The sequence below is a fragment of the Calypte anna genome, chromosome 4, assembly GCF_003957555.1.
Source record: "Calypte anna isolate BGI_N300 chromosome 4, bCalAnn1_v1.p, whole genome shotgun sequence".
Lineage (NCBI taxonomy): Eukaryota > Metazoa > Chordata > Aves > Apodiformes > Trochilidae > Calypte > Calypte anna.
Window position 1 is genome coordinate 13,480,639 of NC_044247.1, and position 21,603 is coordinate 13,502,241.

General features: G+C 39.0%; 1 protein-coding gene across 2 annotated transcripts in view; it reads right to left on the minus strand.

The window, feature by feature from the left end:
- Positions 1-5,812: 5,812 nt before the first annotated feature.
- THOC2 (THO complex 2) overlaps positions 5,813-21,603 on the minus strand; it is a 50,474-nt gene continuing 34,683 nt past the window's right edge. The window contains exons 26-39 of one of the 2 annotated variants that reach the window (XM_030448852.1): positions 20,379-20,507; positions 19,735-19,866; positions 19,467-19,651; positions 18,588-18,772; positions 18,076-18,178; positions 17,274-17,710; positions 16,350-16,408; positions 14,777-14,812; positions 10,902-11,039; positions 10,481-10,550; positions 10,247-10,404; positions 9,530-9,606; positions 9,374-9,421; positions 5,813-6,682 (exon numbers count right to left, since the gene is read on the minus strand). In XM_030448852.1, coding sequence (XP_030304712.1) covers positions 9,394-9,421; positions 9,530-9,606; positions 10,247-10,404; positions 10,481-10,550; positions 10,902-11,039; positions 14,777-14,812; positions 16,350-16,408; positions 17,274-17,710; positions 18,076-18,178; positions 18,588-18,772; positions 19,467-19,651; positions 19,735-19,866; positions 20,379-20,507 — 1,737 coding nt within the window. In that variant the 3' untranslated portion in view covers positions 5,813-6,682; positions 9,374-9,393. Of the gene's footprint in view, positions 6,683-9,373; positions 9,422-9,529; positions 9,607-10,246; positions 10,405-10,480; positions 10,551-10,901; positions 11,040-14,776; positions 14,813-16,349; positions 16,409-17,273; positions 17,711-18,075; positions 18,182-18,587; positions 18,773-19,466; positions 19,652-19,734; positions 19,867-20,378; positions 20,508-21,603 lie in introns of both variants that reach the window. The other variant, XM_030448851.1, reaches the window with a different exon arrangement.

Sequence of the window (21,603 nt, forward strand, 5' to 3'; positions counted from 1 at the left end):
ATCAGGGAGCCAGTTTGTAGGAGCAGATGGGGACCAAAGCCAGGATGAAGTGTGGCTTGCCCCAACAGACAGCTATAGGACAGTCTCCCATTATCTGTTGTTGGTTTTTTCTGCTATGGTTTTCAGGTTGTTCCTTACATCATGCTAGTTTAGGCACTATGAAAGAAGTGAGGAGCTGAAGGCAGAAAAGAAGCTAAAGCCAAAGGAAGAAGAATCTGAGGAAGGGCCAGAACATGTGGCAGGTGATGGCAGAGCTGCCCTCTAAGAGTGGGGAGCTGGCTGAGGAATGGGGCTGAGCTGGTGACTGGTCCATAAAGGGTTAACAGGGGCCCATGGGAGCACCCCTGGCCTTGATGTTAAGGAGAGGGTGAGGAACACAAAGCCTATAAAAAAAAAAAAATGCACAAGAGAAACCACAGCCAGGATGCTGGTGATGACTGGTGCTTTAGATAAAGTTTAGCATATAAATAAATTTACTCACCAACTGATGAGCACATGGCAGATGCTTCATACACTGTAATGAGAAGGGAAATGCACGATGTAAAGTCAGAAATTGATTAAAGGACTATGAAAGTGGACATGCAGCCTGTGTGGGAGAGCAGGATGGGGTTTGGGTCAAGGCCAGAAATGTGGGGATGGCAGGGACAAGGATTTGGTCCTGCTGCGGGGGGTGGGGATGTGGCAGAGCCAGGGACAGAGGGTAGCACCAGAAAGCCACCAACCTGGGAAGGAGCCTCGGACCAGGCAGCTCCACCCCTGGCCCCAACTCCCAGGTGTAAAACTCCACCCTTCTGGCTCAACAGCACCCCAGGCGCAATGAGGGGTTAATGAGGAGTTTGAAACGATGTCCGTGTGCTGAGAGCAGCAGCAAAGCTCCTCCAGCAGCTGCAGGACGCGGTCCCTGCTCGCTGCCGTTGTTTGGAGCAACACTGACATGCAGCGGTGGGCAGGGGGGGAACTCGGTCCGAAAGCCCATCCCCGGCTCAATGCAGCCCAGGGAACACCCTGAGTGTCCTGCCAGGAGCTGGGGATTCTCCCCAGCCAGCCCAGGGGTTCCCCTGCATCCCCCAGCACATCCCTGTTCTGCAGCTGATGGTGATGGGAGAGGGCTGGGGGGGGTGGTTTTAACCAGACATAGATACTGGGAAGAAACTCTTCACTGTGAGGGTGGTGAGGCACTGGCAGAGGTTCTGTGGCTGCCCCATCCCTGGAAGTGTTCCAGGCCAGGTTGGATGGGGCATGGAGCAGCCTGGGCTGGTGGGAGGTGTCCCTGACCATCAGGGAGGGTGGAACTGGATGGGTCTTTAAGGTCTTTTCCAACTCAAACCAATCTGGGATTCTATGTCCCTCAATGGGAGAGCCCCATTCCCAGAAGGGCCCCAGAGAAAAGGGGGTGTCCCAGCCAGCCCCCCCTTCTGCCTCACAGCACCCCAGTTTTACACCCATTTAAGGCCCTCTCCATTTGACCAACTCTTGCCCACCCGTGCTGCTTTCAGTGCAGGGCTGGCATTTTCTGAGAGGGAGAGGTGTCTGCTGTGTGCTTGGGGAGCAGATTTTAATATCATTTGAAGCTTTTAAACAAATATTGGCTTTGAATTCCAAATTGGGCTGAGCAGGCTAATTACCAAAAACCTACAAAATTAATGTAAGAGCCACAGTTTGAGCAGAAGCAAATAAATATAAATGGTATTTATTTAGTATTCCCCTGCCCTTTAAGCAAGGGAAGTTTGCCATAGTTGGGCAAAAATACCTCATTATAAAATAGCTGAAGCTGTGACCTAGCACAAATGCTGCAGATTACACAGAGCAATTAGATCACCTCAGAGAGACCACACCAGGAACAGGGCTTTATTATTGGGTGCTTTGTCCCAAGTTTCCTCTTGGTGGGCCAGGACCATGGCAGCAGCACTGCCAGGGCTGCCCTTCTGCTTGAGGTTCTTCCTCATCACCATCTCAAGTTTAATCCATGAAACCATGGATTTTGAGAACACAGTCCCCTTCAGTCAGCACTTCCCTCTGAAACTCACTGATCCCCCCTATTTCCACTCAAGGTCTCTGGCAATCCCACCTCCCACAGGCTGCTCCCTGTATCCAATGCCCATCACCAAACAGCTCTCACTGGTGTCTCCACACACAAGGCTGAAGCCCTGCAGAGATCCCCACAAAAAGGGGAAGGTTTCCCTGGGAGAGAAAACCCTCCCTCAGCCATGACCATGGAAGGAGGCAATTCCTGGGGCCCCTGTCAGGAAAACAGGACAGGGCAGAGAGCATCAGAGTTACTCCAGCTACAGGATCTGAGTTCACAAAGTTGTCTTCCTGACTGATGCAGGTTGCTGCTGCTTTAGCTCTGTGCTTGCCAGACCAGGGACAGGGGCAGCATGAGCATCTTGGATCCCTTCTCTCCCACCACTGCCCACGAGGCTGTGCCAGCACTGTGCTGCTTCTGCCATGTCCATGGGCATCCCCAGAGAGGGGTGTTCCTAAAATCTGAGTGTTAAGTGATTGTTTCAACCCCTTTTAGATAGTGTACTCTTTTGTTTGGAGATTACACTGTATTTGGAGACCCTAAGGTGACCTTGTTCTCCCCCTGGGTGTGCCAAACCTGCCCATGGCCAAGCTGCCAAGGCCAATCTCATTCACACGCCAGTGAATCCTGAGAATGAGAGACTTAGATGGAAGTATTTCATTTCAGACTGCCTTAATGAGTTAATTAAAAGCTCCTGAGTATTTAGCTTGGTTGGTCTCCTTTTTAGTAATTCTTCTTCACTTCTAAATAGCTGGGTAAATCCTACAGGATTCCCTTCCCAATCTGTCTTCCTTGCACTGTGGGACAAAGGTTTGTAATCTTCTATTCATCCAGAAATAACCTCTAATTAAAAAGGACAAAGGTAATCAGAAGAGTTATACTGATCAAGCACTACAATATCCAGTATTTTCCAGTTCAGCCACAACACAAACCACTCTGTCCCAAACCCCAAATTACTGAAGACACAGCCTGACCTTCACAGATCACCTGGGATGCTCAATTTTTGTTCAAGTTTCTTTTCTCTGGAAAAAAACCCAAGCAAACAAATAAACCAAGCCCACAGAATATTTAAAAGTAATTTGTGTTTATAGTACTGACACTTGATACAAAAAGGTTACTTTTTTATCATTACAGTCAGCAAATATTCTATTAGCTAGAGGCTTGCTTTTGCTTGTTGAATCCATGCAAAAACTGTTCCTAAACACTCCTGGGAATAAAACAAATTAATTTGCTTTGTGGACAGAACCCTTAAGGCCAAGATCATCTTCTGCAATTAAAAAATCTGTCAAGATACAACTCCTACAGGCAGGAATTTTAAGCAGGCACATGCTCCGTTCTCCCCAGTCCTGTCACCTACTTTGGTGTCAGCAGCATCACACACTCGAGTCTGGCAAAAAAACCCATTACCCCAAAACCTCTGCCAGCACCCAGGCTCATCACTTCAGGCACAGACAAGGGCACATCAAACATTTTTTTCTTAAACAGAGAAACAAAATTCTCAAAGGAGAGGAATAAAAAAAATGCAATATTACAGTGATTTAAAAGGTCCTTATGGTGTCAGCATCATTTTTCCCCGCTGTTGCTTGCATATTTTCTGAATCCTCAGAGGTTTAAACCACCAGCTAAAGCAACTAATTTGTGATGAAGCTTCATTAGGCTCAAAAGTGTTGAACACCCTATCAGCTGAGCACAGAATGTACCTTACATACTACTATTTTAAAATAGTCTCTATAGGCAAACTCTAAACCATCTGAGCTCTAGAGACACCAACCCTTGGGCCAAACCACAGCTGGAGCTGCTGCTGGTGTGCAGATAGATTCCTGTCAGTTCCTCAACAAAAACAAGACCCTCAGAACTCAGAAACTCCAGCTTCTATCTGAATTTTTTTGAACACAGGGGAGAGCAGGACAGGAAAGAGCAATACAGGTGTGACACATATAGAGCAAACCTCTATTATTTAAGCAAGCCATACAGCAATCAACTTACCATTTAAATCAGCATATTCTTATGTCACCCTTATTTCCTTGTACACTTAGACTGTAAATTTCACATAAACAGAATGAGCATTTAAATCTATTCAGCATGATTCTCAGAGTAATCATTAAAAATCAGTTTGCTCTGACAGAGCTGTGGCTTCTACACTTCCCCATGAGCAAACCCTGGTTCCCAAGCCTGTTCAGTAAGGATCAATCTCGCCCTGCAAACTTAAGTTGATTTGTATGAATTTCATTAGTAAGCATCAATGAATGAGATGATGATGTTGCAAATGAGAGCACACTCCTTTGTATAATAATTCCAGTAATATAGGGACTGGAATACATACTGGGAGAAGTTAAACCCACAAGAAATCTCAGTCTTTATCAAGGTCACCACTTTACAGTATTTGAGTCTATCAAGACCCTTAGATCCCACACCTCCTCCAAGAAACTGTTTCTTAACTTATATAACTTCATCTTTTAAAACAGTTATTCAAACTAAAGGTGCTATGATCTTTATATTAGCTGTTCCTTAAAAAAAACCCTCCAGCCCTTGTGCAGCAGTTGAGGCAGCTCTCACTACTGCTCACCATCTTCTACAGCATGAGGACCAAGGCTGTAAAATTTTAGTTCTGATAATATTCCAGTCCTGATATTGCTAAACCCCTCCCACTGGCATCAGATCCTCTTCACCCCCCAATAGAGTTTTCTTGCATCAGTTTTGAAAAGAAAGTGTATCCTTACCAAAGGGATGAGGAGCAGAATATGAATTTAAAAAGGAGACATTGAGTAAACAAAAAGGCTGAAGAGGAACTGCTTGGTGCAGTCTTAACAATTCAACTGATTTGATGTGCAAACAGCACTGAGAGGGGAGATTTCTTTCCTCCTACAAGTCACCACCTCTTTATTCTGGCTGACAAGGCAAAGGAGGACTTGGCTGGGGGTTCCAGACAGATGTCTGTCTGTCTGTCTCACAGAGCTCTGGGCAAACAAAAGGAGTAAACACACTCAAGTTTCCATCAGTCCTGCAGTCCCCAAAGAGGTGGCTGTACAGAAAGTGCCTGAGAGAGGCACCACATCCAAAACTTGTAAAGAATCTACCTGTATCCTTAGCTCCTCCTTTTTGGGGAATATTCTTTGGGTATTTAAGCTGCTGGACACAAGCCAAAGAACCTCAGCTCTCACTTACACTGTCATCATTAAATAGTGAAGTCTCCAGGCACTGGAAACTCCCCTTCTCCAAAGGACACAACCAGGTGCTCTTCCACAGCCCGTTTCCTAGATTAAACAACCCAGTAGAGAGTCTTTACTGAAAGAAATCCACACCTTTGAGAGGACAGGGGTGGAAATTAACCCAGAATTTGAGCTAAAGGCTTCCAGGTGAACCTCATGCTCTGTCAGCAGGCAGTCCTTTTGTCAGGCACTAAACTAAACTGCTCAAACTAAATCAAGGCTTTTTCAAGGCACTGCAAATCAGCCTAATTTGACTGAATTATGAAGAAAAAGTGCCAGAGATTTTTAAGGAGCTTTGGATGAGGGGCAAATGCTTGAGGAGGAAGATGTAGACTTACTGAATACAGGAAGGTACATCCTGAGCTTCTGGAAGCTACTGGAGAAGCAGGACACATCCAGGACTTCCCAGCAGCAAAGTAACCTTGAAGCACTGTGTAACCAACTAATCCTTTGCACCAATGTGCAGGCAGTTTCAACAGGCTCCTAACCAAAGAGAGCAAAACCCTCCCACCATTCCAACTAACACCAAATATTCATAGCAACACATAAAGCAATAAAGTGACCACACAGAGAATGATTTACGACCCATTGAGAAAACTATTGTTTATTTAGAAAAAAGGTTACACTGGTAGAATTCAGCAGATAAAAATTTTTTTTTGTTTTTTTTTTTAAAAATGTCATTGTGAAACTTCTCAGACTAAAGTTCAGCAATACAAAGCTCCTGTAGCTGTAATTGTAACTTAATTTATTTCTGGTTTGAAGAGAGCATTTCCAATCAATCTAAAAACAACATGACAAACAAAAGGTGTGGCGAGGGACAACTGAGCACAGGTTTAGGCTAGGATGGGAGGGACAGGGTTCATTCTTTGTTTCTTTAAACAAGTCAATGTTGTACACATAATATACAAATAATCCCTAAGCATTGCATGAAAACAGTGCTCCCACTTGACTTTTTTTTTTTTTTTAGTCACTGATATTAAAAACAGGCCAAGTAATAAATAAAAACAGAGTTTAAATGAGGTAAATCCAAAAAAGGTTCAATAACTGTTTATTTGTGTTTTTCAAACATCTAAAAGAATGCATTTCAGATTGAAAGAATTACTAAACTCAGGCAGTATTTTCGACAACCTAATGTGGAACTCTGTACACATGAAACCTCATTTGCACTATGGCAACTGTTTGTTTGCAGCACATTGTGCTAAAATATGGAATAGGTAACACTTTCAGCCAGGTACTGAAAATAAATGTGTAAGAAACTAAGCAACAAGTTAAAATACAGTAATGTACAACTCAACAATTAAATTCTCAGCACGGGGAAATAAAGCAAAGAACTGAATAATTTAAGGAGATGCAGATGGGTCCTCTTCATTCACAAATTTCTGTGCAATCTATACTCTGGAAAATACATTTCTGGTCACAGCTGGATATCTTCCCATTTCAATCTCACCTGCAATGAAGGCACACAGAACTGGAATTGGATGTTGTTCACACAAATACTGATGTCACCATGAGGCATTTTATTCCATTCACAAGTCAAAGAATGAAGGAGGAAATAAAAAAACCATTTTCATCAGTTATTCATTCCATAACTCATTTAATTCACAGCAAGAACTATATTAATGTGAAAGCTGCATTGTAAGCAGTGAAACACTAATCTGAAGATACAAGAAACAAGTAGTCACTTGTGAAGGTAAAAACTCTTAGATGTTATCTCAATTAAGCAATAAATAAATGCTGTCAATCTGATGTTGACGTTAGGAAGCACATTACAAAGAATTTAAAACAAACTTGAGCACAGGATTAGATTCCACAACTGTGCTGCTATAAAAAGCATTTTCACTCTTGACTATTCAAACAATAAGATGGTGTCAAGTATTCCAGGTTTATCCCACTGCATCACTGGATGGGGACCTTACTGTCCAACTGACATTCAGCCAAGCACTTTTTGCTTAAAGCAAGATGAAGTCATAAAATGCTTTTTTTTTTTAATTGATCACAATCCTTCACTTTACACTGAATTACTGGTCAAGATAACTCCAAATTTTGTTACCAAAGAAGTGTCAAGTTCTTCACTAGTGAACTTCATCTGCCAAGATTGCCTTTTTTTTTTTTTTTAAAGCCATATTTAAAGAAATAGGAAAAAAAGAAAATGGGATCCATCCACAGTGATGAGGCAACAATGGCTATGAAGGGCAAAGAGTCAACAAAATTCTGTAAAATTCCTTCCTAAGAGTGCTCATCATTTTCACTTTGGAAGCATTTCACAAAAGCACCTTCTGTTGTTTCAAGAAGATAAAAAGAAACAGCACTAAGAAGCAATAACATGAACTCCCTATCTTTTTTTTTTTTCTACCAATATCCTCCAAAGAGCACACAGTATCAGCATGAGCTTTTTTAACCCCTATTACCCCTCCATACATCTGCCTTCAGCTTCACTGGCAGAACAAGCAACATCACCAAATGGAATTCTTGAGATCCTTTATCCAATAATCCCCCCCTTTGTTCTCTGAGGCCACAATCCACATGTGGAGACTTTTTTCAGAAGATGTTTCCAAATGACTGGAAGATTTAAGAATAGAAATTTTGTTTCTGGTTTGTTTTGTTGGATCCTCATCAAAACACTCCTCTAAGGGTTACAGAAGCCACCCTGTACTCCTCAGGCCTCTTGGAAAAGAATTCCCAACACCAAAGCATTTACACTTTTCAGATTTGGTCTCTAATGTTGTAGTTAGAAGCCAAGAGAAGAACTTGGTACCATGTCATGGTCCTTCTCTGACATCTGAAGCAAGCAGAGCCATGAGGAGGAGGAGCAATGTTGATGTGAGGGTTCACAGCCAATTAACCTCTCCAATAAATTCCACCATATAATGGTACCTTAAGTATCCTCAAACCTGATACCCATATAATTGAATTTCAAAACCAATGAGGCTCAAAGGGACCTCTTAAGACTGTCCAGTGCAACAACCTTGCTAAAAAAAAAAAAAAACAATTAACTAGAGCAGGTTGCTCAGGGCTGTGGCTCATCAAGTTAGGTTTTGAATACCTAAAGGATGGCAGCTCTGCCACTCCTCTGGGTAAACTGTAGGGAGTTTTCCTCCTGCTATCTTTAAATTTAATTTATAGTAAATCTATTGGTGAAAAGTAGCATCACTTCATGAAAGGCAGCATCACTTTATAACTCAGCCAAGACAGTTGTGAAAACAAGACAAATTTTCAGCCCCATCAATCCTTCAAAATCTGAGGCAAAAAAGGACTTCTGTATTTTTAAATGTCTTCAATTTTCTCTTCCTCCTCAAATAGCTGAAAATTAAACACTAAAGATTTTAAAATGCCTAGATGCAAAGAAGAGAAAAAATCCCTCATATATCAAAAGCTAAATTTAAAGTCTCCACCTATTTGCATATGTCTGAAAAAAATTCAGTACCCTGTCAGCAAAGAACAATTTATTTTTCTAAAAGCTCTGAATATGAAAAAATAAAATCTGAATATGGTTACTCAAAATATTCTGATAATCCTTTTCGTTTAGCAACTAGTCAAACAAGTTTCTTTTTCTGCAAACACTCAATGCCTCCATGCAAAAGATTTCCTTTGGCTTCTTCCTACTCAAATCTGATCAGATAAAAGATTAAGCAGAGATAATGAACTGACCTAGTACACTGTCCAGCAATTTAGTTTAAAAGCTAGTCCTTTTGTTAAAGAAAAAGTAAGAGAAAAATAATATAAAACCTGAGCTTCCAACATATAAGGCAAGATACTCTTAATTAACAGGTAAATTACCAAGAATGATGACTATCAGGGTCACATGGATTCATCTTTTGGTTTTTGTATTGCAACCTTTCTTGGAAAAAGTGCCAAAAATGCATTGCTTGACAGACAACCCCCTTTTTTCTTTCCCCCAAAATAAATTTAAGTTTCTACACAACCTCTATGCCAACAACGGGGAAAGATTTTTTCCTGGGATTAAAAGAAAACAACATAAAACAGCCAAAGAAGAAAAAAAACCACCCCAAAAGGAACCCATCCTGTGTAATTTCATCCCTTTTCAGCCACACTCAGGCTCTTTTTGTTTGTGTATCCTTTGCTGGTCAAAAGGAGCCACAGGAAATAAAGTCAAACAGAAAATTCTAAAAATTTTTACCTCAACTGGAAAAATCTTCATTATCTGTGCTTGTCTGAAGATTTATGAGTAGATCCAATGTTAAGGAAAATAATATTTTACTACATAAAACAAAAGGAAGTTAATTTTATGTGTTTTTGTGTGTTTTTATCAAAAGTTTAATGTATTAAAAGATATTGCTTCTTTTCTTCTTTCCCTCCAGTACTCTCTCGTTTTTCCTTCTTTTCAGTTTTCTCTTTATCATGTCTTGATTCCTTTAAAAAAAATACACATATGGGAAATATTTTATTATAGTAAGTGTTATCTAGAATGGTAAGGATTATACATATTTCAAGTTGTAACTGGCCATATCTAAAAAAACTAGTTAGAATGACAATAAACTGCTTCTATGACTTAAGATTATTCTGACTTTGTCTTGCAGTTCCACAGTATCAGCTGCCACTAAAGAGTTACAACAACTTGGAAATCCTGTTTTACAACAAAAACGTGTTTTACAAACATGACTGGAACACACTTACCTCCTCTCACAAAAAAGACTTGTGCTGACACATGCACTTGAAAATCTGAATATAGAGTAGTTTTTATGTAAATGAACCCTGCTTTCACATATTTGCTTCCCAAACTGGTCTGCAAATATAATTTAGAATAATTTCTGCATTACCCTGGCTACTGCCCAAATGCAATATTCCTCCAATTTAACCAGCCAGGAGTGACTGCTGTAATATTTTGAGTCACACAATACCAGAATTTCCAGGACCATTTTCTCACACATTCACAGCATATGTTTTTAATTTAGGCCATAAAGCAGCAATAAAATTCAGGAAAAAATAATCTAATTGTTCTGTAAAAGAAAAAAAAAAATCAAATCAACAAAACAAGAACAGCTTATTTTACCTTTTTGCTACCAGAGGAACTCTTCTCCATCTTTTCTGCTTTAATTGAATCACCTTTCTCTTTTCCTGAAGATTTTGATTTGTTCTTCTCCTTCTCTTTTTCATTTAAGCGAGGGGAATCAGAAGGACTTTCACTCTTACTGTGCTTTGAGGAACCAGCTAAAAACACAACATAAAGTTGTAATTCACAACAATTAAAAGCCTCATACACAAACCCACAAAACAAAATACCTACTTGTCCCATTCTCCTCTTTGCGACGTTTGGTCGAATCCTGTGGTACCTCTCGGTCACTGTTTGAATGATCCTGGCACCAAATACAATTATGCAGATGTTAGCAGATTAAAATGTACTCCTGAAGTAGCACCTGCTTACAATGTTATTTTGGAGAACAGATTTTTTAATACCTAAGGTGTAACTCAGTCATCACATCACATCCTGGGTAAGGTTTCTTGAGATCGGTTTTGAAGGGAAAACGTTTTCAATGCATTACTGTAAACCCACCCTTGAAAAAGTCAACAGGACAAAAGAAAACCAACCCTGACATGGATTCCTGCTTGGACAGGCTGTACAGGCAATTATTACTGCAAGGACTTTCAACAGAACCTTCCAAGGAATATACCAATTTTCTAAACTAGTTGATAAAAATTTCACCAACCCTTTTTCGTTCTTTCCTGTCCTTTTCATCTTTCTTCTCTCTCTCTCTGGATCTTTCCCTTGACTTGTCCAAATCTTTCTTGTCCACTTCTCTCTCTTTACTCTTGGACAGTGCTGGAGTAGTGTGGTTAATGTAGTGCTGTCAAATTAAGGCAATATCACCAAATATTAATATGCATTCCTAGATGAGTAAATAAAGTCTTACTCGTAACAGATGTAGCTCAAAGAGCAAAATTAAGCATTAATACTTTACTAGGAAAAAAAAAAAGTGACAGAAGACACTTTCAAACTTGTCATCTGTAATTTAACCTATAGCTTGTTTTCTCAGCACTGGAAATTCAAGAACACTTTGTTTTAACACTTATACTAAAGACACACAACATTCACCAGTATTGTGTGTTTGTGATAGATGAACTCTACTGAAACAGGACATGCAGCTCCTTTGACTGACTTAACACTTGCAATCTTGCCTAGAATGAATCAGTGGCATCAGCCACTTAGGCAGGCTCTAGTGCATTTAAAAAAAATAATCTTAATCCTTTGAATAATGTGGTTTTTATCTTATGTGATACAAATCTCTACCTTAAGCCTACATTTCAAATAATAAAAGAAGCCAAGCACAGAATTGGTTTTGTTCTGTAATGTGTTAGAGATTGTTACTCCACTCTTTTCTAAGTTATTTTCTTAAACTCTATAAAGAACACTAGTTTCACAATGATGAATATATTTAATATAAACTGGGGTCACAAAGGCAAATAGAAAATAAGTCTCAGTAACATCAAGTGTAACACTAAACAAAGCTTAAACACTTGATCCAAAACAAGTACTATTTCAAACAAAAAAGTTTTAATTTAATTCTTTCCTTCTCTAGTTCTGGTAAATGTTTAGCTTTCCAAAAACTGGTGTTACTGGTATTATGTTAAAAGTCACATTAACAATATTAGGTCTCTTCTCCTTTTATTACTTAACTGGAACTTAATTATCCTCCAACACTAAAGACTGCCCCTTTCACTAGATACTGTTTTACTTTTTGCTCTTTTTCCTCCCTTGTCTTTTCTTATTCCATTTCCTACATTACCATTCCACAAGTAAATTTATCCTTGCTCCCTTCTTTGTTGCCAGCTTTTACCAATGATTTGCAAATATGCATTTTCTATGCAGCTCCTTATAGTTATTCCCAGAGGTGCTTTCCATGTGAGAAAGCAACACATAGCTCTGCTTTTCCTTATTCCATTTCTGAAACTCACATTGGTTGTTTGACAGATTCCACTGCTCTTCTACCATCCCAACACAGAGATTTAGATAACATCCCTCCCAAAAAGGCAGGATTTAGCTCATTAGGCTTTACCAGCTTGCTTCAAAGAAATGCTGCTAACTGAAAGCACATAAAAATTTGGGCACTGCTGTATGTTGTTTAACTTGGGCAAAGGCAAATAAACACAAACCCAACTCAAGTCTGCCACCATTTACTTTATAAGATGCCCTGTAAGCCAACACTTCAATGGTCTGGCCCCAGAAACTGGGCAAAGTCAGGGGTAAAGAAAGGCTCTAAGCACACAGCAGCACTAGACTCCTAACTTGCAGCAGAAGTTGAGCTGCTAAATCTTACAGGCTTCTGAAATATTTCATCCTTTCCCCAAAAAGGTACATGGCAGTAAAGAACAATGTGTAAATGCACAATGTGTAAGGAACCTTGTCCAGAGTGGCACTCAAGATTGGAAATTGGTTCATTAAGGGAGAGAAGACAGCATTTAAAAGAGGAATGAAAGGGTTGGACAGTCCCCATATCCCCTGAGCACTTAAACAACACATAAAAAAGTCACACAACTTGCATATACTTCCAGTTAAGTCTATACAAACTGATTACAGTTAATTCTATGATTTGACTAGAAAAATAAAGATGTTCATTAATCATTTAATTCTAACTAGCCTCACTGTCCACTTGATTACCACATCGATATGGTAATAAATAAAATAGTTATAAATAAAAATTTAGCTTAACTAATGAAAAACTGAGTGAAGCTTCAGTGAACCAGCTCAAATTTGACCAATACAGTACAGGATGGAAAAGTGAGATTATACAGACTGCCAGGTACCACACTCAGGATAAAAGTGAGGTCAAATATCAGTTTTCTAATTTCAAAAAGTATGAATACACACTATTTAATGACACTGATTTATAAATCATTTTTTGAAAATGCAAGTATTCAATCTGTTGACATTATAATTTCATCAGCTCTAAGAATCAATGGATTCTTCCTTTGTGAACTCTCCCTGTAAACAGGTATGGTTGGTACCAGAAAGAGACAACTGCAAAAAGCTATTAGCAAGCATCTGTTATGAAATTAGAGGCATTTTGAATTAAAACAGTGTTCTGAATACTTTGTTTAGACAGCAAGAGCTACAAGTAAAACAGGAGTGCCAATGTGGAATAGGTAGTGATAATCCATTATGCATTTTGAAATTAAGTGAATGTAAGTAACTCCAGATTAACCCTTAGGTTATCCAAAAAGTCCAAATGGTCAGCATTTTCCATGTGATAAATACTTGTGCTATTAAGGTGCACATCAAAAGCAACTATAGAAGACCTGACCCATTTCCTATCAGCAATACACCCTAGGAAATTAGCAAGTTTACAGTAGCTGTGACTATTACTGAGTTTAAAAAAAGCAACATATTAGCTGCAGTATCTAAAACACAATATTCCAAAATGTCATTTGAGAGAAATCCTACTCTACTCAGTGCTTGTCAGGCCACTCCTGAAATATGTATTCTGTTCTGATCCCTGTTACACAGAAAAGATGTGCACAGGCTGAAGGTCCAGAGAAGGGTCACCAAGATGGTAAAAACAGGACTGGGAATCATGTCATGTAAGGAAAGGCTGAGAAAATTGGGTTTACTCAGCTTTGAGAAAAGGCACTTTAGAAGGGACCTTATCAATGTGTTCCAGTATCAAAAGGGTGGCTATATATAAAGAAGATGGAGATTCCCTTTTTGAAGGAGTCAAATGGATGAGATGAGGTGTAATGGGTACAAGATACTCCTGGAAGATCCCAACTGGACACAGGAGGAAAATTTTTCCCAATGGCAACAATCATCCATTGGAATAATCTCCCCAGGGAAGTGGTGGATTCCTCAACATTGGACGTTTTTGAGAGTCAGATGGACAGGGTTCTGGGACACCTTGTCTAGCCCATGCTTTTGCCAGGAAAAGTTGGACCAGATGATCCTGAAGGTCCCTTCCAACCTCAGTATTCATTGAATCTGTGAACTCCTGAAAGCATTCTTTAGAACACATTCTCATGAGATACAGAATCTGAAGTGCATTTACAGGAACCAACCACACACAGATGGTTATCAGGAGGTCTGTGATGCTTAGAAATACAGTACTATAGGACTAAACAGGAATACAACAGTAGCAAGGGGAAAGAGCACTGATATTACAGAGATCTCAAATATTTTCTGCTTTAACAAACTACTGTTTTTTAATTGGGATTAAAAAAAAACCTAACTATTCAAAGGACTGTTTTAATTACACTATTATCTCTTCAGCCAAACAAATGACTTATTCATGAGGACATTTCAAAAAATTTACCAGTTTCAGAGAGGAACAGAAAAGATACTGACCCACAAAATCCCAAAAACACTGACAAAATCATAAGTTCAGGTGATTTCTACTATACTGCTTCCCCATAACTATCCCTCTCTCCTGTGCAAAGGTTCTACACAGCAGCTTGAAAAAAATCCCTCTGTTACTACACTTGCATTTACAGAAATGGAATTTGCATTTCCTGGTGGGGTTTGCCACAAGACTGAAAGTTATCTTGGCAACAAAACATGAAAAGTAAACTTTGGTGGTGTCTGAAAGATTCAAACCTTTGCTGAAGAGTCCTTGAGTTCGTTGAGGTTGTCCTGTAGAAAATGAATGGAGATGACACGTAAGCTGGAATAGTTTTCAGAAACCAGAGGAACTTTGGGAAGCATGGCTGTACCCTCGAAACAAAAAACAGCTACTCCTTCTGGAATAAATCTTATGTTAATACTGTACACTGCAAAAAGCTAGGAAGCAAAATATTTTTAAAAAAGAAAGAAGAAGGGGAGGGGGAAGAGACAGTCATATCTATTCTCTAGACTCAATCATTACGTAAACTACAGAATGTGTTTATATCTAATTCTTCATAGAACAGTGAAAAAACACTCCTGCCAATACAAAATATAAATAAAAACAGTCTCAATTCTAAAATAAAGCTGAACCATAGGTGAAACAGGTTTAAATTTTAAACCTGCATCTTCTCCACTTTTGGTTAAATGTGGTAGAAGTCTCTCTAGAATTACTTTACATTGCCATTTACAAAAAGCAGGCAAGAAAAACTTGTTATTTTGAGTAGTTACCACTCTCACCTGCTTCCTAAAACTAGTAACTCCAAAATCAGCCTAAACTTTTCAAGTAAATCTTACATAGAAAAAGTTGTACTCTTTGAAAAAACAGGAAAAAAAAAAAAGAAAAATAAAAAGAACAGTTTGTTCTAAAGATGCTAAGATGGAAAACCTTGCTCTAAAGTTGGTAAGACGGTGAAGTGTAAAGGCCCACATAATCCATCACAGTGCTCTTGATGAAGTATTAGTAACTTACAGTTTTGAATGTTCAACGTACTGCAAATTCAAAGATTCCATGAACATAGATGGTTTAGAAATAAAATAAATATGGAGCAAGGAATGGCTACCCTGAGTCTTCAAGTAGGCTACGCCCATGGTTTTGTGCTGCGCTCGAATGCTTGGGGTTTCTCTTTGCTGGGTAGGAGGCTTGGTTGCCACATCTGGGTTAACGCAGGGCTCAACATGGTGGGAACCCATTGGAAATAAACAAACCTCGAAGGGAAGGTACAACAGAAGCTGCATGCTCACTGAATATACACAACTACAGCAGAACTGATCACCAAGGAGACTTTAAAATGGAACTCCTTTCAAGACTCCTCCTTAGAAGGCACACATCGGTATGATGCTCATCAAGAAGCCTGATGAATTCAGAGGTATGGTGCATCCCGCATCATCCAGGAATCTTCAGTGCTACAGATTCTTCAATGGAAGTGCAGAAAAATATGCTCCACTCTGCTGCAAAGACTCATTTGCTTGTAGCTACCATTGCACTCCAAAAAAACTGACTGCTTAAAACAATGAGGCACTTCTGTGTAAAAATTCTCTTGCCATTTCCAAACACTATTTACAAAATTTGTGCTAGGTCCTTGAAGCATTATTTTGGTTAATTAAAAATACTTTTATAGAAAAAAAGACAGTCCGCCAATAAAGAAAAGGAATGCATTTTCTAATGCAACATAAAACCTCCAGTGGCTCCAGTGTATACTTGGCACAAAACTTGAAGGAAGTCGAATACTGGCATCCCAAACTTGTGAGCCTAACATGGGAGCTGCCTTCCTCAGGCTATACTAACCTTTACTGTTGAGGAATGTGATGGAGAAGAATGTGTATCAACTTTGCGGCGTTTTTGTTCTGAGGAAAGAAGAGAACAACAGCATTTTAAAAACATATTTAAGAGGATAATCTAGTAATACAGCTTGCTGAAGTACCAAAATAATTTCAGCTAGAATTCAAGTTTTGCCACTCTGTGAATTTTGATTTTCTTAAGCTCCCTAGAGTTAGCAGCTTGGCTTGACTCCCTTTATGAAAGTTTGCAGGAAAAGTGTAATGTGAACAAACTGCTGCAAAACTGTGTTCATTTCTAACTTCCATTTTATGTAAGTCTTTATCTGCATTTCAGAGTTGCTACCAAGACCTTGAAAAGGTGAACCCAGTGCTGCTCTACTTGTTTTGCCTTAAGCAGTGCAAGTATAAAACTCAGCATCAGCCTCCGATTATACGAACTTTAAAGAGCAACATGAAGGATTTGTAAACCCTTAACAGAAGAAGAGACTGATAAAGCTTACTGTGTCCTTCTGAAGGACAGACAGGCCTACATCTTCCACATCCCATTTTCTTTCAGTTCAAATGTTATGATACAACTCTCAGAGCAGGCACAAGGTTTTTTGTCATTACATTTTTGCGAAGGCCACAGTTATGCAAATATATTTTAATAAAAGAACACTTAGACTTAAGACTAAAAAGTGACAGGCTTTATGAAAACATGCACTCAACTCACTGAAGACATGTGAAGTTCACACATTCAGTTTGTGCCTTTTGAAAATATGCTGACTACCTACTTCAGGTACTGACTGTATTTAAAAGCAAAATGCCAAAACACCACCTATTATGTAGCAATTCTTCTTCAGCATCTCCAGCATTTTTTGACATTCACAGATTTTCCAGTGCCCCATTCTGTTTTTCTAGACAAGTAAAGAAACTAAATATGTAGACTTACCCCTTTCAGATTCTGATATTTCTGATCGGGGAACAGGTGACTTCAAGGACCCAGCTACTGGAATCTTTTCTCCTCCTTTAGCATTTTCCTTGGATTTCATTTCCTTCGCTACATCTCTTTCTCTGGATGGCTCCTTTTCTCTCTCCTTTTCTGCAGTTGACTTTGATTCAACAATGGTTACAACTGTCTTGGACTTTTCTTCTTTTGAAGCTTTTTCTTCTTTCTTGACTTTTTCTTTCTCCTTGTCAGATTTTGGCGTTTTCTCCTTGATCTCTCTTGCTTTTTCATCTTTGTTAGCCCGTTCTTCCTTTGGCTTATCTTTCCCATCCTTCCCAAGTGCCTTCATCTCTGGAGTGGCAGCTGGAGTCTTGTCTTTCTTTTCTTTATCTTTTTCCTTCCCACTTTTTTCTTTCTCATCTTTCTCTTTAACTATTTTGCTGCATTAAAAAAAAAAAAAGGTCGATCAGCATGCATACAAAACCAGCTCTAGTTTTATCACAAAAGAGTTTCACTTCTGATGGGCTGATAGAACCTCTTGAAGCAGTCAGATTTGCTGTCTCTATCAGAACAGCAACAGACACGTTCTCATTTGTTTTACCTTTATTTATCTAAAATGAAATGCATTTAACAACAGTGTCAGATCAGTACAACTGTGTATTTTGGAAGAAATAATCTATATTAATATATGTTAATCTAACAATGTATATGGAACAGAATGCAAAAACCAAGGCTGTTCAGTTTCAAATAATTCTGCTGTTTGGAAGGAAGAAAACAGAGAATGTCAAAGAGTAGTTTTTCTCACCTATTAGAAGCACTGTTTCCATTGCTTGTTGTCACCTTTGGTGTAGCATTGACAACTTTATTAATAACTTTCACCACACCCTGAGATTTCTCCTTTAGTTTCTCTGCTTAAAAAAGAAAACAGTTTTGTATTATTAGTATAAATCCTGCTGGTTAAAACAAAACAAGTACCTAAGCACAGTCATGTAAGATCATGTGTAGCTAAGTTAAAATAGGTAATTAAATGCAGAACACACTCTCCCAAAACTAATTAAAAATAAAGAACACACATTTAGCATCACATTTAGATTATCTTTTCAGTTTCATGAACACAATTGAGAGAGTAGCTTAAAATGTCAGAATTCTCCTAAAACAGCCAAGTTTTAGGCTAGACCAGGAGCAAGCTGGTCTAGTGGAAAGTGTTCATGCTCATGGCAGGGGAATTGGAACTAGATGATCTTTAAGGTCCTTTCCAACCCAAACCATTCTGTGGAAAAAAAATTAATAATAAATAAAATTAAGAGGTTTGTTTACCAGTCTCCTCTGTAGTGCTTTCTTCCAGTCTAACTGTATTTATTGTGAGAGATGTTGGCATCCCAGCACCACCTGGCCCATTTTGTACTGTTGCAGCTACAGCATTCCTGGCAGGTGGATCTTTGTGGTGGAATTCATTTTCAGGTATCATGAAAGGCTTCCTACTTTTCAACTGCCCAGAATAGCTGCAAGTCGCACAGATTGTTAAATATGCACAAACAAAAAGCAAACAGGGGCTGAACTTTAAATGAGGGTCTAATCTAACAGTTCATCTGTTATTTATTTCACAGTTTTTCCCAACTGATACGCAGTTTCTTCCCCCTTTATCGATGAGCTCAAAAGAAAAGAAAAAAAATCAAAACCACCACCAAACACTAGACACAGCAGCAGCCATCACACACACCCCTCTGCCAAACACACAGAAGAAACAGGCTACCAACAGATCCTAGAAGTGTTAGGGCAACCTGACTTGCCCCTCAAGCATACGTGGATGATTCTGCAGTCCTCACAGAAAGATGCAAAACATAACTAAGTATTTTAGAATCACAAACTTCCAAAATCTAAGTAGTCTTGCATCAACAGCCCTTGGCTTTCTTCTTTACTCTGTCTCCTATTTGCTGCTATTCTATGTCTCTAAGATTAAGCTATGCTCCTGGGAATGGACATCTTTCTATTTAAAGTGTTTACTAGAGTCTCATAAAGGAAACTAGGGATCCTCCAGCACAAAATGAAAGTTTTCATTCACACTGCCAGCCCTGAGATGCAGGATAGCGAAATCTTCTGTGATAAGGTAAAAATCAAATGTTAGGACAGTTCCAAGTCTTTAGATGCCTTTCATGATCCATTTTTAACCACTTTCTTAAAGTAAGGTGTTGTTACCCCATAGCCAATGCATATAGATCAGGTCTCTTCTCTTTCTCTTCCTGACATATCTTATGTACTCTTCTTTCCAAGGCTTGGCCCAGGTTCAGCACTTTTGGATACCACGGAAGGATTTTGGTCAGCACAATCAGGATGTTTCTGATATGTGTATATTCACCTGTCTCAAGGCAGTGCACAGAAGCCTAGAACACAAATTAAACCTAATGAAGTTGGCTCTTCTAATTAAAGTTTCTGAAAACCTTTACTCTTCTGCATCTTTATTTACCTTAGTTAATTTATAGTGCCATTTGTGTACCACATGTCTAAAATTCTCATAATCCAACTGATCAGCTTTATTTCCACCATCAAATCCAGTTGCTCGTAATATAGTTAGGAAGCCTGGATAGTTGCCACATTCCTACATGCACACAAAAGAAATAGGAAAAATATTTTTGGGGAGGCATAAACCCAGTAATTCTGCAAAAGTTAACACAATATCTGAAGAACTTTTTCATTGATTCTGCTAAAGACTAAGACATGGTTGCACTTGACAAAACTTAAACAAATACTTTTACAGAAAAGCTTATTTATGTTGATATCTTATCTGTGGGTGAGAGAAAAGACCTGCAATTTAACTATCTTTGCAAGGAAATAGGAGTTTCCAAATGCTCCCTAAATTATCTTCAAGACAACCTAGGAGAAAATCAGAAATAAGGTTTTTTTTCAGCCACTATTTTTTAACACTATACAAAATTACTTCTATTAAAACTACATGAATCCCAGAAACTGAAATGGAAGACTACCCCACCAAAAAAATTTAATCACAGTGTTTTTAAATCTAACTCATGATTTCACTGAATCCATTTTTACTGGGCTGAACTACACAAGTGGCCATTACATGAGCAAACACTTCTTTATAGCTTCACATACCTTTTCATATATGACTCTGTCACTGTGCCATCTAGTCACAGTTTCCAGCATACAGCATAAAAACCTGCCATATCTGCTAGCTTCATTTTCAGTGCAACTTGCAACTGTATATATAATATCTGAGAAAACCTGTGAATAGCAGTAATCAAAAGTTACAATGATTTTATGGAATAACAAAGGGAACAAGAACCAACAAGATTTTCAAATTTCTCTCAACTGAACCATCGTTCAGCTGCTTTCTAAATATAAAGGAGATATCAAATATTCTCAGTTTGTTTTCAACACTTTATTATCCAACTACTTGCTGGTCCTTCACACTTTACCCAGAAAATAAGTACTGCCTACACCTGTGGCTGCCTCACAGCTTTACAAATTTCAACTGTGTCTCCAGTGGCACAGAACTTCTGTTTTCAAATGATTCATTTATTTGAGCAGATGGAAGTCAACACCTAACCAAGCTGATTCAAAGGGATTTTTTTTCCTGGCCTGACCAGGTTCATCAGAGAGTGCTTATGCAGTTGCCTGCTTTCGCCACCTAAAACATGGACTGAATATTTGAGTAAGAATGCTCTTTGGACCCATAAAATCAAAGCAAATACCTACTTGAAATGTCTCATCTCAAAGGAAAGCAGGAAATCTTAACTGAATGTTCATTTGAAAACAATCTTCACCATCATTTTTTTACAACACAGCCTCCCCTGCCATCCTTTTAATCAAAGCTCATAGTCAAATCTGTTCTAACTGTACAGATGATGCACTTAATTTCACTTATTATAGCATTAAGTGGTAGAATGGTTCTGATATCCCAAAACAGTAGTCAGATCTGTCAGTACTGTCAGATCTGAATGCATCCTGCAAGAGGATGGATGCTCTCCAGAGGAGGAAAAAATGGCTGTAAGAACAACCTGAACAATTGACTCCATCAACTGCACTGTTTGACCCAGAAAGTCAGGCTGCTACTGCTATCAAAAGTATTCTCATGTCTCACAGTGATACAAAAAAACCTCTGGTATCTGTAGTACCACTTATTAGGGTGAGAAGGGCCCTAAGGATGCTGCTTGGGGGAGATAAGTAAAAGAAAGCTGACAATACAGCAGTAGTGGGTAGGTAGGGGGTATACAGCTAAAGTGTGGAAGGGGGTGTCAGATGAAGCTGTGGATACGCAGACCACTGGAAGGCTGTAAAACCTGAGTGCAACTCTTCTGACTGCTAATGACCTTGCTCT